Raw genomic sequence first — 19,808 nt, 5'->3', positions numbered from 1 at the left:
AGACAAAACTGCTTAGAAGGAAAACTACATGCAACAGACACAGCAGAAAAGCAATGGATCAGCTTGTCAAGGGCATTACACAGATGGGTTCTCAAAACTTTTTTTAGTGACAGACAATTAGCATATCATTAAAAAAAACTATGACCTACCAACTGTATCGATTACTTGGTAGGCAACACACTGATGACGGGTTTGCAATGCCAATAATGGTTCCATATTTACTGGTTTATTGTTGCAGCTTTAGTGATAGCTTCATACCAAATTAGCACAAAAATCCAATAATGATCGGAGTTGAAAGACTGTATGGGTATGGATAAAATTACATACTTGCTCCGCTTTCACTTCTAATATTGAGCAACTACCTTCTTTTGGCAAAGAGGTTATCCTTAAGAACTCTATTAAACATCACTTTGTGATCATATGATGTATTTTGTTCACTTAAGGGTGAAAAAAAATAAATGAAAAAGCCTTACTCTTTGTATCCAGCTGAGCACGATACTTTTCAAATCCCTTGAGTCGAACTCGTTCTCCCAAAAGCTGAAGAAACTCTTCAAAGGCTGGACCTGCTGATTCATTATTATACATTTCCTCTTCAGTGCTCTGCCCAGCTTTGCAGTACATGATACCCACTTTAAGTTGGTAACTTAACTGCAATGGGAAAAAAGATTAAAATCTTACATGTATACCAAGTGATGCAGCAACTTACTACTGAACTCACTTAACATGTTTTAATAAACCCATAATACACAAAGAAAAATACCTTATTATCAGTCTAATTTCAAATGTTAGTCTAGCTCCTCACTGTTTTCCACTATAATTGCCTTGATGATGGCATATTTCATCTGAAGATGTCAAAATGCTTTCTCAAGCAAAATAAACATTAACATTTCTTTTATTCAGGAGAAAAACACTGCAGCTTGCAAATGGTGAATGTCTTACATTGAGTCACATGGAAAGTGTTGGCTGAGAAATGCCAGGAACTTAACTCTCAGGCTGGTACCATGGTTACTATCCCATGCTAATCCTTCCACGCAGAAGGGTACGGCACAGCATGTGCTCATTTCGATAATGAGTGACAAAATGAACATTTCCTCACTTCAAGGAGAAGATAAATATTTTTCTCATATTAGTGCATTCACCTATTAGGAATTTTGAACAAATCCATGGCATTCAGTTGGCCTTCTCTGACTTAAATTCAGTAATAAAAAATAGCTATATTGAGAAACGCTGCTAATTCTTTAAAGATACTATTTACTGGCATAGACAAACATATTTGTGCTTTTTATGTCTATTTTCCCTCTAATTTGGTGCCTGATGTTCCTAATACAGCAGAAACTGAGGATCTGAATAAAGCAATTTTTCACCCAACCATAACTGTGATCCTTCAAAGCAAACTGTTCCCACCCATTCCAAATTGATGCACACATAAGAACCACCACATCTGTGCCTTTTATGTGTGGACTACATAAACAGAAGTTACAGAATAGAAGCAAGCAGCACCCATAGCCACTTACTGCCATCTCCAAAACCAATGTCACAGGCAGGAACTCTGACTAGGAGATCACAAAGGAGAGCCATGGAGTAATTCATCAAGTAAAAATGCATACTTATTGCAAGGTAAATAATCTTTCCTCCCACACAGGAATTTCTGCAGACGCTCCATTTTAAATAAATACCAAGCATATCTGCCAGAGCAAAATCACAAGAAAGACTATGAAAACTTGCATGGAATTTACAAGTCTGCGCTACAGGTTAGTAGGAACTGAAAACAGTGATTTGCAAGGGCACTGGAAGCAAAGTCATATGAATACACTGTGATTTGCTCTCAAAGCTTTTGTCACAGGTCATGAGACAGAAGATTCTGAAACTTGCAGGAAGATGTGGACACAGACTGGAATTCATTACTTTTAACATATTTACAGTGCCATAATTTCAAAGCCATCAGAAGTGGTCCTACCCTGCCTCTAATTAAAGTTAATTTTAAAATTAGACTCAAGATTGCAACTTAACTGCATTCTTCTTTTACTACAAAGGATGAATGATGACGGGGTAAAGTATTAGCAGGAAAACAAGGAGGGGAAAAAAGAAGGGTAAATATCAGCTTGGCATGATTACTCCTGTTAAAGCCAAGCACATGTAATGAGTCACAGTTCTAGGCTGTTTCTCTCCCCCCTACCCCCACCTTCAGAATGTTCCCTTATTTTATCATTTGACACAATGATTACCTGACTTACACCTTCTAAATATGTCCAAACATCTCACAATAAAATGTGAGTACAGCATAGAATTTCAGAATGGTTTAGTTTGGAAATGACCTGAAAACTCATCTAGCTCCACCCCCTGCCATGGCAGGGACACCTTCCACTAGACCAGGTTGCTCCAAGCCCTGTCCAACCTGGCCTTGAACACTGCCAGGGACAGGGCAGCCACAACTTCTCTGGGTACCCTGTGCCAGGGCCTCAGCACCCTCACAGGGAAGAGCTGCTTCCTAATACCTAACATAAATCTACCCTCTTTCACTTTAATGCCATTGCCCTTCATTCTATAACTATACTCCTGATAAAGAATCCTTCTGTATCTTTCCTGTAGGCCCCTTTTAGGTTCTGGAAGATGCTCCAAGGTCTCCCTGGAGCTTCTCTTCTCCAGGCTGAACCACCCCAATTCCTAGCACATGCTTAAATCAATCTATTTCTTACGAAGGAAACATTCATAGGCCAACTTGCAGAATCACAACTAGAAGGGGAAAGAGGGTGGAAGGAATCAATTTTGTGCCTTGAAGTAATGTTTCTATTTCCTTTTCTCCCATTGTTAATTCTTTGAAATGCTTTCTGTGTAAATATAAAGGAAAAATGCTCTTTTCAGCATTCATCACCAAAAACATTGACCTTTAAGAATGAAACTATGTATTTTGGACACTGAAGTATTAGGGCTTGAACCAAAAATATTTATTACAAAAACAAGTACTGAGCACATGCAAATTAATGCTACAATTTATTATTATGATTATTTACTTCAACTCTCCAGTCACTAAAAAAAAAAAAAATTCAAAACAACCATCAGCGTGCACAATGCTAAATCCAGATATAAATGAATGCGGGGTTTTTTAGTGAAACATTCTGCATGATGACTGTTTTCTCAGGAATCACAGAAGCTAGATGAGGTTTGCAGGCACATCTATCATCTCTGTTTAGCTAGCAAACAACACTATCCCACTCATTGAGAGCTTATTGCCTCACAGCAGCCAAACTTAGTGCCTTTGCTGACAGAGCTATGTACTCACAGAGCCTGGACCAGCTACTGCTGACACACAGGGAAGAGAGAGGAAAGGTGATGAGAGGTGGCCCTGCTGCTGCTTCTGTCAGAACAGCCGTCATCAGTTTCGTATCAGCAGTAGCAGGTCCTGTCCTGGACCATTCTGGAAATGTTTGTTGCTCAGATATGCTCCTTGTCCACTCCCATGGAAATACAATGGATGGAAGTGTTTCATGGAACCACAATGCCTTAGCTGCACTGCTAATTTTATTTAAACAAGTTAGGGCCAATACAACTATTCTTACCAAGCACACGTATACTATTTACACTTCAATTTCAGGTCAAGGAGTTGCTTTAAGAGCATAAACATCAATGTGATCCATAGCATCTAAGAGCAACCAAACAACTGTCCTTTATTGGTTTGAAAACGTCACAGCCTAAGAAACTAAATAAGGACTATGTAAGGAACAGGATATGCTGTGTTTTATTTCCTGAACTATAGGAAAAAAGGATTTTCATAAGGACAACACATGCTCATTTACTGAATCAAGAAAAGCAGATCCAGGGAAAGAAAGGCATGCAGTCCCCAGTACTACACCTTCTTCTGATAAATCTAGGATCCTCAGAAGTACATTAACTCCAAGGAAAAGCTAAAAAAGGAGCTGAAGGACAAAATGTGCTGTGGTAGAACTCCTAAAGTAGCAGCTTCATTTTAATAATCTAAAAGGTATTTACATATTTATGTGGGAAAAGTGCACTTCAAGTATTTGTCAGGCACCCAGAGAAAGACAGCGGAAAGCTCATCTTGGATTTAACCAGTCAGCAAGTTTCTATTATAAATGAGGATTTATATTAAAAGCCAAGTGACATCTCATAGTATTTTTGTGAATGAGGAACTGCAATAAGGATAAACTTCTACTGGTATAAAACAGTAATTGCTGTGATATTAAAATTTTTAAATCATATTTGGAAGCAAACCTAAAGTTACCATGAACTCTGCATTCAATGCAAAGATTAGTAGATGGCAATTAGCCAGGAAGCTAGCACAGCCCTATGGAATGATCGGATTGCATTTTAACAGAACCATTTAAATGACTGCATTTTAATACAGCAAATAAAAGAACAGCTAGGTGACAAGCAATGTGGGCCACACGCACAGAACAGCAGATGTTACCATTACTCCAGCAATCTAAGGGGAAGTAAGGAGCATGTAATTTATGTACATCACCAGTGCAAAATTGGGACAAGAAAAATATTCCCATTCTGACACTGGATGCCATATGCAGATAATGAAAGAGTAGAAGAGACAGAGCTCAGCCATAAAAGTGATATGAAATTCAGAGAAAATACATTACAGTGAGACTTGAAAAGTGCAATCTGTTTAGTTTACCGCAACAAGACCAACAGATGATTTAATCACTGTGTACAAAAACCTCTTCTGGAAAAAAAAAGTAACACCAAAATGACTTTTAAGATGTAGCAGAGAAAGATATCAGAAGTCTGGAATCTGAAAGCAGACAAATTCAAATAAAGAAATGCAAATTCTTAAGTATGAAAACAACCAACTGCTTCAAAACGTGTCTCAAATATAAAATAAAGATAGCCTACCTTAATCATAATTGGTGTATGTGAATTTGACTTAATGAAGGGGTTACTGGGTGAAATTAAATGGCCAAGTTGGCTAATATCACTATATATGCTTAACTCTTAAATTTCCAAAACATCTTATTTGCTATATCAAACAGTCACCTGTTTATGCTGTAATGAAACAGTGAGACACTCAGCAAGAAGTGATAAACATTGTGTACCTAATTAGTAGAGCAGCTGTTACGCACATTTCTCTGTTAGCGTGGAATTGATAAAAAATGCAGCTTCTAATTAGTACAGTGTGCTTATCTTCTTCTGTTAGAAGTGTCAAACAGTTTCGTTACCACAATACTTTGATGTAGATACTACAGTTTTAACTATCACTTGTCCTTAATGATTTTCAAAAGTTTGAGTAGCAACAGAAAACCATACCTCAAACCATATTGTGGAAGAGTAGTGACATATAGGATATATGAAACAAGGATAATTTAAGCTCACACTTTTACAGAAATAACCCACTTGCTAAATTACTTTTCAAATTAGGTGTTTATTAGAAATAATTTGCAATTCTTTTAAAAAACTTTCTGCTAAGGTTTTTTTTTTTCTTTGTGAAAATTTTCCCATCAATACTACTGAGACTGCAGGTTCTTGAAGGCCATATCTGGAAGGTACTGATCTTCAAAACCAAATGCTCACTTATGGAACCATGTTGAATTAAATGCCATTTTCTTCCTTGCTGAAACAGAAAACTTTGGAAAAAGACTGAAAAAGATATCCTTGAGTATTCAACTGCCTGACAAACTTGATTCTGGATGAAGGGCAGATTAGGTTTAGGTAACAAATCATTGAACTAAGTATGTACATATTTGGAACCGCTGCTGAAATCATCCAAGGAAAACATACAGGCCTCCAACTTATAAGCATCATAGAATAGCTTGGATTGGAAAGGACCTTAAAAGGCCATGAGAACAGTTACACTGAACAGCATAAGCATGTAAAGATGTTGTCCTTTTAGCAGGCTACATGGTAAACCCATCTCCCCTCAACCTTACTTATTCACTGGCTTACTGCAGTGCTGTTCCCTGTAGGAGCTGATAAACACATGCAGAAGATACAGCTTATACAGAGTGTACTTGAATTTTTAAGACACATCTAACAAAGCTTTATAAAGTCTTAAAAACCCTAAATAGCTAGGGTACAGAAAAAAGAACTCCCCTAGTATGTAACTGGCTAAAAGACAAAAAGGAGCTGAAGAAAACATTCAGTTCAGTAAGGCAGGGATCTGAACTTGGACATACAGCATTCAACACACACTTCAGCAATATAATAGATGTGATGAATAATAAGGGAATTAAGTTTGCTAACATTTCTGAGTTGGTATTCCTCTACATTATCGGAGTTGAAGTCTGCCTATGAGAAATACCAAAGGAACTTACGGATGACAGTCCATAACTGGGCAAAAGAACAGCAGATGAGCTTCGGTGCAAGTAAAGCTTCGAGTGACTCATGCGGTACAAAGATACTCAAATTTGTATTTGCAGCAATGAGCTCTGACTTGCACCCCTAAGGAACAGGACCGTAGGTGTTCATGATACATGCTTTCCATGTTCAGTAGTAGCCATAAAGCAAATAAAATATCAGTGATTATTAGAGAAGGAGGAGATAAAGCATACTAAACCAAAATTTTCCCCATTTTCAAAACTACTGTTTTGAAACAGCTGTGGGAGAGGAGGAGGAGGAAAACTGGAAGAATTCCAGAGAGGCAAAAACATGATCAGAAGTACAGAACAACTTCTATGTGAGAATGACTAACAAAACTAGGAGCCATCAAACTGGTAAAGCAGAGGTGTAGAGCCCTATAAAAGCCTACAAGCTATATCAGGAGCTAGGAAAGTATCACTCATGCTCGTCCTGTTCTTGTTTCCTTACCCAGGGACCCACAGTTGGTCACAGTCAGTCACAACACTGGGCTGCACCTACCATAGGCTGACCACATACAACCAATCCTGTTGTTAGTCTGGATATCCTGCAGTAAACCACAGCTACTCATTTCTTCATCCTCTTGCATCATGATCTTGGTGAAATAAATGAGGTTCTGAAATTAACTAGAGGAGAAAGCGTTTTGCCCAAGTTTTGCTTCAGGTAGGTATCTATCTGGGGATTCTTTATCTTGTCCATATTGATAAGCAATCCACAAGGAGGCTATCAAAGTCCTCATGATAGTCACTTATAAACCTGTTTAGAATAGCTGTATTCTCTCCCTTGTGGGGCATATAATTTTAGACATTTTTCAAACTTCTGATGGCAGTGTTAGACTGACAGCAAGAAGAAATAACACAGATGGTAATTTTGTGCAGAGCAAGCTAATCATGAGAAGCAAAAAGGACAAGGAAAAAGATAGTCTTCGTACTCAGAGCTGTTAAATGCCACTGTCAAAGTTTTTAATAATAAAATTCACTTTATTCATGGAGTTTCATTTTGCTAAGTCTAAGCTATACAGTTAATGAGCCTTGGTTCCATCTTCAAGAGACCAGAGGACTATACCCTAATCAAAAACCACTTGTATGAAAAAGGGGCTTAGAAAATTTTGCCATGTAGTTTGTTTCATGGGAAGGGAATAAAAACCCCAACCAACCAAATCAAAAAAAAAAAAAAAAAAAAAAGGGAGAGCCAAAAAAAAGTGAAAAGGAGACAGGCAGCATCCTGGTAATGGCTATGCCAATACAACAGTGCAAGTCATTTAGTAACATGGGAAACTGATTCTCATGATAGTAGCTATAAGAAAGCCAGAACAAAATTTCCCCCTCCCCAGTCTTTGAAAACTAATCAATCAGTCTCTTCTAAAGTAAATAAAAATGGACAATTGACATAACATTAACCTAAAACTTCAGACTACTTAGAGCAATGAGCTTGGTTTCATACATACCAAATAGTCTGCTAAACTTGGGGGAAGACATGCAACATAAACTAAAGCCTGTCATCTCTAGGGAGAATTAAATGAGGCATTTTAATAGGCTGACTCTAATCACTTAAAGCTAAAAGGTAATTCTGCAGTTCATAGCTGTAATCTGACAATTGAAGACAATTTGTCTCATTCCATAACTCTGCACTTACCCCTTGTTCATCCAGCTTCATAAGCTGTTCTGTGACTTTCGGAGTGTTGAAGGCCAACCTTAGGCAATGGATATTCAGCTCAGGAACCACATACTCCAGCACTTCTTTTAGGGGAAGTCCCCTGGCTGTGCAATGCTTTGCAGTTGAAGGGATAGCATCTTCCAGCACAGAGCCTCTTAATGTCATAAGCTAAACAGATGAACCAAAAAGAGCTTATATATTTAATTATGCACTGAGAAAAGGTTGATTAGTAACAGCAGTGGAGCAAAACACACCCTTTCTCCAATTCTCTGCAGACTGAGGACATTAAGTAACTTATGTTGCATGAAACAGACACTGACACACAAAATGTCACCAACTCTGATAGCTAACATTAGTCAGGGTATATCAAATGATTCGACAGTTTGAAGTTTTACAAGAAACTAATGCTTGGAAAAGATTATTAATAGCATTCCTAGCATAGCAATTCAAAGCATAAAAGTATACTTCTCAGGTCTACCCTATAAAAGTGGAGGAAGTAATTTCCCTCATCTTTGCTTGCTTCTAGCTAATACAGCTCCTGTAAATTTCTGAAGCTTTACCCAAACCAACTTTCATCGTCACCTCTGTACCGGATGTTACAGAGTAACTCACTCACTGATACACTGACTTGTAGTCTGTGTAACATAAACACATGGCACAATTTGTCAGATTTTTGGATTACATGTATGTAGAGGAGAAAATTCTGTTATTAGTGCTCAAAAGCACACAAGCCCCCCTCATACCCCCTAGTTTTGACTACTCACTTCTAGGTTCTTATCATTCCTGAACTACTTACCTCACTGGTTCTGAATATGATCCGGTAATTGTACTGAGGTCCATTTTCTTTGATTTCATCTGGCTTCTCTCTTCTTATACTCACAGCTACTGGACCCAGGTTCTCATCTGCCCCAAAATAGTTCCAGTGTTCTTGCATTAAGAAAAAAGGAAAAAAAAAAATAAAACTCCATGTTTTCTCTTACATTTCAACTACATTTTCATGCTTAGTTGTTACATTGCAAATAAATTGCCAGCTCTAATAGTCAATAAGAGTATGTTTTCAGTGGTACAAGGACTTTATTCTCATGCTTCACTCCTCTAATAAACTCTACTCATACCAAAAAAGCTGAAATTCAACATTGCATCTCTGCTTAAACAGACCTAAACCAGGACACGCCTCTTACATTGGCTCCTATATGGAAAACAGTTTCATTCACATTGAACTAAAGGGCAAACAATCCCACACCCCCTTAAAAACAGAAAAAAAGGCAGCCAAATGCATCAAGTGGGAAGCTCACCACTTTATGTTAAAATAGGAGCAGCAAACAATTGTACTTGCAAAGGATGCAACTTACTTATTTTTGTACGGAAAAAGCAAAAACCAGCCAAACAAGTTAATTATAAAAGGGGGAAAAGTGATGAAGCTGAAAAAGAAGTTAAAGACTTGTTTATAGTAAAAATAAATAAATCAATCAATCAAAGCACAGTACCACAGGACATTAGAATGAAGTGTGAGAAACAAAGTGACTCACAGAAATATTTAAAAGTGAAATGCTGAAGAACTCCAAGTGTTAAAGTATTAAGAGTAGAGTCTAACAGTAGCCTAGTTGGGATGGTAGCAGAGAGAATATAGAGCCGGAGAAATTGTTCAGTAGCTGAACAGCAGATTATGTGAGATACACAGAGATACATGTTAAAGCTCAGCTTTGCATTAAAAATATTTAGAAAAATGCATTTACAAAAATTAAAGCTCAAGACTTTAAGAAATTGGTGTTGAAGGCTCTTCTATTGAGCCTGCTGAGCATAATGAGTTATCTTGACTCATTACAGAGGTACATCACCATGAAGGCATCAATATATAAAGCTGTTCATATCTCAAATGACAACTGAATTTAACATACAATGCCTGAACAGAAAATATAAGAGAAACTGACAAAAAAATAGAAGTCAAGCATTGTACAAGAAAAACAAGTCCTAGGTCACCACATCCCATATGCTGCATATCTGCATGTATGAATGAATTTAGTCATGCACAAAAATAAAAGTTAGAGCTATCTGAAAATTCAACAATTCAAAGAAATGTGAAATTCAGTGAAAAAAAACACAACACTGTCCTGAAAGGAAACGTATCCATCCTTCCTGAACTACTATATCAGATTACTTGTTATTCTTAACACCAACAGCATTAAGAGCAGTCTAATATGAACTACTGTACTACAGAGATAAAACGCAAAATATTTTGGTATCACCAATAGGAAATGAATCTTTAAAGATAACAAAACCAGATCTTGAAATACACTCTATCCAAAGTGAAAGGCAGTCACTTCTCCAATGAATGAATCACTTGTGGTGGTAAACATTTGAGTGCCTCTATTTATCTTTTTAAAGTTATACTTACCACTATAGTTCTTACTATACTTTCCTCCAACAGGTTAAATGCCTTTCAAGTAGATGCCCTCTCCTTATGAACTTACTTGTGCCCCAAAATTACATCTCTTAACATAGCTGTCCAACCCTTTTAAGCACTTGGAGGCCCTATTCTATTCCCCAGTATCTGGTATTTCATTACCCTTTCCTCAATGTTTTCAATTTAAGATTTCAGAGCACGCAAGGCATAAAAGAAACATGCTCACAGCATTATGAATCTTGCTTTCTATCAAATTCCGCTGCAAGTCATCAAAAGCCAAGACTCTGTGCAGAGGTAATTAAGATTCAAAATTCTTTTAATATCTTGTGGAATTATTCTGTAAATATTGGCATAAGTTTTGGGTGACTGAATTAGTCATGAGTGGGGAAATTATGAATAAATTAGACCATCCATATAAGCCTAATTAAATCTTCATACTACTCCACTGATACGAGCCCTGTAAATGTCACAGAGATCTTCTGTTAAAATCCCAAACCACCTTATTAGCAGCCTAGTTTTAATTCTGCCTCTATTGAGTAACAGGTTCATTTATGGCAATTTATGGTCAGTGCAAAAGCACAGTCATTGAGAATGTGACATCAGTTTTCTATCAGCATGTTGCAGCTTCCAAAACCTGAGATAGCTTGGCCATCCCCACACTAAACAGCCAAGTGACTTAAAAACATTCATACCTTTGCTTATACAATAGAAAATTTTAAGGAAAAAAAGGTATGTTGGCAATACATACTGGAAATGTCCTAAAATCACAGTAGTTTTCTGTACTGACAGCTGCACAGATGATAAAATTTGTATATCTTGTAACCAATGTAGCCTGAAATTCAGAGTTTCTCAGGAGAAATTATTCTACATCTTGAAAACACATTTAGGAAGGCTGGTAAGAGGAACATTTGAAGCTGCATGAAAATACACACTTCTCTCCCTTTTGAATAAGCTTTTTGTCAAGCTCCTATTCATTTGGAAAAATGCATAAACAGGTGTGGAATTTGACACTTCTCTGGTAATCAGAAAAGTCTTTTATCAACTTTCTTTCCATACCAGGCATTTGTCCTTGCTCTCTTACACACCAACCCTCCCCGCCCCCCCCCCCCCCCCCAGTCTTCTATCCACATTGCCCTCTCCTCTATTCATATTTACTACTTACACTTTCATTCTTTAGCTCCATCTGTATTCTCTTTGTCCTCATCTATCCCACCTCAGTATTCAGGCTACAGTGCATATTGCCCCATGCCTGACTACATTTCCCTGAGGTATGTAAGTTCTTCTAGCTCCACCTTTTTTACCACTACACCCTGGATTTCCTTGCATCCAAACATTTTTCTCTTTCCTGTAGCAGAAAAAGCAGTAGCAGAATTTAAGGGCACAAAGCTTACTATTCAATCCAAAGGTAGTTAATTAGGAGTTTCATTGTAAAAGCCAGGGCTACTGCACAACTATACTTCTAGAATTTTATGCCAAACATGAATAGCGTAGAAGACAGCTTTTTCTTCCACCCTACACAGAACTTCATTGAAATCAACCCTTCTCAAGCTTTACATTATTTAATATATAAAACACCGTTGAAAATTATTTAATTAAAAGACATTCAGGAGACAACTAGCAACAGCCATAAATTAAAGTAGAAATCCATGCCAAAAAGAAATAATTAATTGCTTATACCTGGTCATTATAAGAGACTATACATATTTTACAAAATAGTTAAATATTATCATAAAATGCAAAAGGCACTTGCAGTGGAAAATGTAAGTGTAAATACTCATTTTCCTGGCAGATACTTACAAGTTTCCTTTGAAAAGGGAATCCAAATAAAAGCACTTGATTTTGAGTGAGAAGCTGCTTCTGTGCTTTTATCATATTTACCTTTGGATATCATGCTCAATTGATGTATTTTGTGTAATAAGACTGGAAGTGAAAGTTTGAATCGTTCTGCTTCAGAATGAAACTTAGCATCAATCGTTTTCCTCTTACCCTACCACAGCATTTACAGTACTGGGAAATTCTTCCCAGCTGTCCTCTGGAAACAAGAGGGCAGCATTATTAGACATCAGTCCTACAATGTCTTCAGACTGTTGCTCATGGCCAGACTGTTAACTGTAAATTTCTGCAAGTCTAGTCACACACCTGAAAGCTACAGATTTGGGGATAGAATATGCAGCAATTTAAACCATTAGAGCGAAGGGGGATTTTAACTGGCTGCCAGCAGTTAAAGGAAAGCTGACCAAGAGCTCATTCGTTCTAAAACCACTTCAGGAAATCATTTACTTCTCAGTCAAGTCTTTCATTCTAAGCCAGTAACTCAAACTTATCCTAAACAGTAACAATGTCAGCGACTACTGCCTGATGATTACTGCAGCTAAATGGATGCTCTTGGTTCTTCCCATGACATCGTAATTCCCAGACACTAGTGGGGGGACAGAGAGAACAGACAGCTCCTTTGGAGTGATGTGCTCTCCCTTCTGAGCAGCACTTAAGCTGATATAAGGATGATACAAGGAATAAGCTCTTTACTATGAGGGTGATGAGGCACTGGCACAGGCTGCTCAAAGAAGTGGTAAATGCTGCACCTCTGGCAATATTCAACGCCACACTGGGCAGAGCCTTGGGTGGCACAGCCTAGTGTGAGGTGTCCCTGCCCATGGCAGGGGGATTGGAACTAGATGATCTTTAGGTCCTTTACCAACCCTAATTATTCTATGATTCTACGATCAAGCTATAGACAGGCTAATAAGCATGGCTCTCCTTGAAAAATACTTTATTATAGAATCATAGAATAGTTATTGCTAATGATTAACCTGTTACCTAAATGTACATTTAGACAGCTTCATCCAGAATACACACACAAATCTTTTACCCATGTATGGGAAAAGAACTGAAATCTTGGTTATAAGTTATGGCCAGACATTCAGAATTTTTAAATAGAAAACAAAACATTAGAGTGCTATGTAAGTCTGCGGGTTGCTTGTGTCTTGAATACTATGCCCTGTTCGCAACTGGAAAAGGTTCAGAGAAGGGCAACAAAACATAATTGAGGGGAATAATATGGTTGAGACTTTAAAAATAACACACAGCAAGGAAAGGGGAGAAAACCAAACTTTCACGCCTAGCAGTGAGACGATTGATCTGATGACCCTAGTTTTCATTCTGGAAGCCAGGAGACAAAGACAGCAAAAATTGGCTCTTTGTGTAGTCAAGCTGCAGAACTCCTTGCTGCTGCAGGAGTACTCTGAATGCTGAAAGTTTATTCGGGATAACAGATGACTGGATAAATGCCCATAGGAAAAGTCCAAAGACTACTAAATACGAATTACACTATCACCAGGTTAAGTAGTCCATTATCTACACATCTCCAGATGGCTGGTTAAGTTTGCCTGGAAAATATTGCTATGCCTTTATCTATTCCTACTCCTTCCTCCAGTATCTGCTGTTGGACTTTGCCAGAAGATACGACTAAAAGTTTTGGGTTGACCCAAGACAACTCTTTTCTTCTCTGGGAACCATGATTTTATGCTCAGAAATAGCAAGTTCAAGGATTTTGCTTCTCTTTCTCTTTTTTGTTTTAAATAAACTGAAGCATTGCAGTCAATAGTATGAAATGAACTGTGAGGTGTAGAAAGTTATGTATTTAAGTAAGAATCTCACTTTCTCACACAAAAAGGTACTTCTTTTTTTTATATTTCCATAAGAAGGTATGAAAGATTTCCTCCTATCAAAAAATGTGTTGTCTCAAACTGCAGTTCATGAGCTCTCTTAAGGTGCATTTTCTTAGAAGGCTAGTTGTAAGGTTTTATACTCACATTAGGCATAGGACAAAAAAAAAAAAAAAAAATCAGAATGTTCTAAAAGGTAAAATAGTCCAGAAAGGCCCAAAACAACTGACAGGTAGCTTCTTGAAATCTTTTGTTCCCTCCCTTTACTGTCATGTAAAACAAAAACAACAAATGTCTTCCTTCAGCAAGTTCCTCCCATGCCTAGTTGTCCTTCTTGGTCAAAACTTAATCTTATTTCAAGGTCAAATTTCTGCAGCTTTCACAGATTTGCTCTTGTGCTGGCTTCCCCATTTTGGGGTGGGATTTTTTTTAGCACTAGTATTACCACATATCATAAGTTTATGTGCTTATAAAAGTCTTAAACATTCCAATTTCAAGTCCCCCTATGAAATACACCTTTCAAAATACACCTTTAAATAGTCACCTTGCAAATATACCTTTTGCAATATAAAAGTAGTATTCATCTGTAAGTATTAACGTCTCCATTTGAGTTAGTCGTGTATGATCCCCCTATGGTGAACTGAGGAAAGTAAGGTGTATCGGCCTGCAAGGTTTATTTCTCTCTCAGTACACAGGCAGCCTGCACCATTAGCTCAGATATAAAGTAGAGGAGCTGAAACCAGCCTTGGGAATTAACATTATGATGTTCTTTTGCCAATATCTGTACCATTTTTCTAACCTCCACTAAACTGTCTCTACCAATATTTTCACATTTAGAAGTCTGGACATCAGGCCAGAACATTATTTAGCAACAGTTTTACCACTGCTCTGCAAAGGGTCAACTAATATGTTGATTTCACCTTGGTATTTCCTTTACGTAAAAACGCTCATCCACTTGCACGCATCAATGAACCTATGAGAGTCATCCATAAATGTCATATGCAAATATTTTACACTAAAGATATTCCAATTAAGTTGGACCATGTCAGTAATACTCCAGCTCCCCCATACACTGCTAAAGTTCGAGATGCAGCCATTATCCACATAACAATACTGGTGAAGAAGTTACTACATCCATATAATTAAAGATTTCAGTCAAGTCACCATCAGCATCACACCAAATTACCTTGCAGAAATTAAAATGGATTATATCAATGCAATGGATTTTTTTAAGACAAAAAAGCATAACAGGGCAGAGATTTTTTGTTACAAGACCTACTTTTCATTGAATCATGCTTACTGACATCATTAATGAGTTCTAACTGACAGCTCTTTGTTGACATAGTCCCAAATTATCACCTTGGTTATTTCAAGTTGGAATGAAAATCTAACAGATTACAGTTCTCTGGGTCATCGCTTTTTATTCTTTTCAAGCTCTAGGAGCACTCCAGTAGTTCTCCAATTCTGTGACATTTTTCTGGCTTAAGATGTTTAAAAGTTGTCATTGCTGAATCAGAATCCTTTGCTTCATATTAAGACTCCAAAACTACCCAAGGCCTGTTGACTTGACTAGTACCACCGAAACTTGTCTTTTGCCACTAATATTCCATTCATGTCATCAAGATCCAACCTCCTCTTCAAACTAGCAGGTTTCTGCATCATTACTTGCTTCATGCTATAAAAACTCTGAATTACAACTGACTTACTTGATTATTTCTTTTTTCTTTCCTATTACATTGTTTCAAGTTTTATCATTACCCATCTGTTTCAGATTAGTCTGAAGTTTGCTTGAGGAAAGACGGTGCACTGGGTGGTCAATGTGTTTGGTTCTTGTAGAACTGTGGGTTTTGGGCATATCTGATGAGGCTTCTGAAGTACACTGCTTTTCAGACAGAAAAATCTCTGGTAGAACCTATGCCCCTGGCTTGGGCCTGCTGGACTGAACATGAGCACAGTGAATCTGAAATACAGTTTTAGGGCTGGATTAGGGAGGGAAAGAAAAATCACAGCTTTCTCTCTCAACCCAATCTACTCCATACATATACTGACATCTTTATACCCAACTGCCCCTCACCAGTACCCTTAGGACTAGGTTATGTCAGTTTTATCTAATTCATCTTAACTGCAACTAGAAAGAAATGGAGATAAAATGGTGACTGGCATTGTAGTAGCATGAAGGTGTGATTTCCCTTAAGGATAAACCAAACTAATACATTGCTGTTGCTTAAGGGCTAAAATCCCACCCCTTTCTTCCACTGTTCACTCTCACTTCTTATCAGGCAATAGGTAAGTGCACTTCTCTGACTGCAAGGAAAGTTGATTTGACTCACTAAAACTAAAGAGAAATAATCCAGCAATAGACAACAAATTTATTGTGATGGAAAGATTTCTACTTGGTTAGTAACTGAATGGGCTTACCAAGTTTTCAGAAAACAAAGGAATATGCACAAGGAAGGGGGATGGAATAATCTTCTCCTTTTGTGCTGAAATGCTGTTAAATCAGGCCGGCTATAACATGAAACTGCACCTTTAGCTGCTGATTGCAAAACTCAAGAGTGGTAAGGAATCAAACTGTTCTGAAGGGAGACAGATAGGAAGGTAATCACAGGCAAAGCTCTCTAATCTCAGGCTCTCCCCAAACACCTCATCCTACATTCCACATATGGATTAGCTGTTCTCAGGAAACCAGCATTTTTCTTCACTCCTCTGTCTCCAAAGAATGCAGATTAGCACTCAAAAACCATGCATCAAAGGCTACCTATCAGCCACAGAAAGACTGCAGAAAGAGGAGACTATAGGAAATGTGACAAGAGCCACCAAATCAAGGTACCATGAAGGGAAGAAGAGGCAAAAGATGGGCATACTTTGAAGTAAGGGCAAAATAGGGGATGAGACAACTAGCTCTAAGAGTTAGCAAATTGAAGATTTTTTTAAACTGACCATCCACTTATTATAACCAGACATCCCTGTTGCTTTAATCTGCAGGAAACAAACTCTTTTGAGCTGCTTTCACTAAAGAGATGAAACCCAAACCTGGTAATTGGTAGCTAAGGAACAAGCACTCTTCAGATTAGTCATTAGACTAATTTTATCCATCAGGAGACACCATAGGAAAGAACACAGTCCTGCACACAGAACTCTCAAACTTTAAAAGGCTTTATTCTGCACTCCTTTTTGATCATTTTCAGAATCAGGAAGAACAGGCAGTGAAATCTGCATCTCACGGCGCCAGCATCATTTTGGTGAGGGGGGATATCTGGGTAATATTTGGGCTTTCCCTGTTTCTGTAGGTCAAAAAGCTTTGATCTGATTTTTTTCCTGCACACCTCCAATGGAAACGGTAATCCTTCATTTCAGTGGAACCATGTATTAAGAGAACTGTACTGTTTTTTCAGATATGTTACTGCCATTGCAAAACACACGTGTATACAGAGAGAGAGAATTTCCTTCTACAAAATATGACAAGTAAGAGTTTCCTGTCTAGAACAATGGCTATAATGAAAATAGTGAGGAAAACATATTTTTATCTTTATATATTACTGACTTAAAATAAATATACACACGTTTTGAAATGGATGATTGAAATATGAAAATGTCCAAAGACTATTGCAAATGCTAACTTTGCCAGTGACCATTGGAGTCTCAGTACATCAAATCTTCACGGGGAAGGAAGAAAGCGCTCGCATTTTAGGATTTTCTTTTTTAATCTCTGTGAATAAAACACAAGGATAAATAAAATTTACCTACCTTTCTGATAAAAGAATTTTCGGTAATAGTATGCACCAAGGTCAACATGTTCAACAATGTATCTTTTCACTCTGTCTAGATGTAAGATCAGATTCTCCTTGGGAACTTCCAAAACTGCTACTCCAGCATTCGTGCAATGAGAACTCAGAGTTGACTCAAAGGAGGCACTTTCACATCCACTGAAGGAACCCGAATTAGATTTGGAAAGGCTGATCTTCCTCTCCCCTTCCCCACCAATCTCATTACGAAAATAAGGACAACTCATCACCAGCTCATTGCTTTTATCATCCCCCTGGTCCATATTGAGACTTCCTTTTGAATTCAGGTCTTCAGTGCTGCCCATTGGAGAATTGAAACTTGCAGAGTGGGACAAGGGTCCAGAGACAAGTGATGCTACTGCAGCAGCAGATGCACCTGTGGTTGTGTTCCTTCTTTTTATGACATTATGCCTGTTGATTGCAGCTTCATTTAAATCGAATAAAATACTCTGCACATCATAATGAGCAAAACACTTTGGACAAGTCCAAGGCTTGACGCTATCTTCTGACCTGTTATCTTCAAGATCTGAAGACTTCCCAAGCTCCCCTTCACCTTTGGCATTGCGCAGCTTACGAAAAATGGACGAATCTCCCGTCTCTGATTTTGAGCGTCTTTTGAGTGGCTTTTCCCTTTCCTTAAAGAGTCGCAGGTTTTCCCTTTGAGTAATAGGTCCATCTATCACATCTAGAGAGAACCCTGAGCCCTTGCTTCCACTGGCAATCAGGAGTTCACTGAGCTTACTTGGGGCTGGGCTTCTCTGATCAGACTTTTCATCTTTATAGCCCTTCAGTAAGTCAAAGAAACTTTCCCCTGAAGTTCCCTGCTTATCTATGGAAGATGTGCTGCCATACTCCCTGTGCAGAGATGGTCCAGATTTAAAAGTGGGTGAAATACATTCATCAAAACTATCCACATCAAGCTCACTTATGGTAATGTCACTGTTGCTGCGCTGTCTTATTCTGCGAAGAGCTTTCCTTGGGGAACTGGGATAGCCATCAGGTGTAAGAAACCTGGAGTCTAGATTCTCAGATTGTCTGGTCTTGGTTTTAAGTGTGCTCTGGATGCTCTTTAACATGACAGAATCACTAGCATTCAGGTTAACAGAGCTTCCCTGACTCCCAGGACTGCTTTTAGAAGACATGCTGTCAAGGCAACTCGATGCATCAATATCTTGACTAGATCTGGTTGTTTCCTTGATATTCTCCTTCCTCGGGGGCCAATCAGCAATCCTTGCCCTGACCCCCATTTTAGGGACTCCAGGGGTAGAGGTAACATGATGGGGAGTTTCACTGCGAGGAGGTCCAACTGGTGCCATGACTGCAGAACCTAAGCTGCCATTCTGTGACCTGAAGCGCCTCATATAAAAGTCATCCGAGTGGACTTTTGAGGTGCCATCTGTCCCGACTGATACCCCAGTGGCAACAGCCCTTTCGGTCTGGGACCGCTTCAAGCTGGTCATGATCTTTCAATATGTTCAACTTTAGTAAGTTCCAAAAGAAAACAAAGTCATTTCTGCTTTTTAAATGCACAGTTCTCTGCTGGAGAATAGACTCCAAAATATACAATGGTTGCATGAGATCTTAATCATGGATATTTAAGGACACAGTTAAATGCAGGAGGTCTAGAAAAATTCAGATATTCAGTAGGGTTTGATAAGCTGCAATTCCCTTTAATTTCTGCATTTTAAGAAGTAGCCATGCTCCAATACATTCAAACTGTTTTAACATCACTTGCGCTCCAAACTGTCAGAGTTGTAATCCAATCGCTTATGATTCTTTTAAGCCTAGAACAGAGAAAAATGGAGATAAAAGCATTAATCCTTTCATACAAAACTTTTTTGTTACTACAGCTATCAATATAATTATTACACAGAATTAGTATTTCTAACAAGCATGTTTTTACGCCTCATTGATTGTCATCTCAAAAACACAAGAGTTGTGTTAAATGGCGGTGAAAAGTTTTCCAGATATTGTTGGTCT

The 19,808-nt window shown here is 38.1% G+C and overlaps 1 protein-coding gene across 3 annotated transcripts in view; it reads right to left on the bottom strand.

Moving 5' to 3' along the window:
• The window catches only part of SIPA1L1 (signal induced proliferation associated 1 like 1), a 223,505-nt gene that overhangs the window by 65,368 nt on the left and 138,329 nt on the right, over window positions 1-19,808 (bottom strand). For all 3 annotated transcript variants that reach the window (XM_061462655.1, XM_061462657.1, XM_061462656.1), the window contains 4 exons: window positions 17,791-19,612; window positions 8,771-8,901; window positions 7,954-8,142; window positions 474-648 (listed from right to left, as the gene is read on the bottom strand). In XM_061462655.1, coding sequence (XP_061318639.1) covers window positions 474-648; window positions 7,954-8,142; window positions 8,771-8,901; window positions 17,791-19,288 — 1,993 coding nt within the window. In that variant the 5' untranslated portion in view covers window positions 19,289-19,612. The remainder of the gene's footprint in view (window positions 1-473; window positions 649-7,953; window positions 8,143-8,770; window positions 8,902-17,790; window positions 19,613-19,808) is intronic.

Source organism: Pezoporus flaviventris, unplaced genomic scaffold (assembly GCF_033815535.1).
Source record: "Pezoporus flaviventris isolate CSIRO_AGI_PZ_B2104156 unplaced genomic scaffold, CSIRO_AGI_Pfla_v1 ptg000035l, whole genome shotgun sequence".
Classification (NCBI taxonomy): Eukaryota; Metazoa; Chordata; class Aves; order Psittaciformes; family Psittacidae; genus Pezoporus; species Pezoporus flaviventris.
Note: the sequence above shows the minus strand (reverse complement) of the source record. Positions and strands in the feature narration are given on the sequence as shown.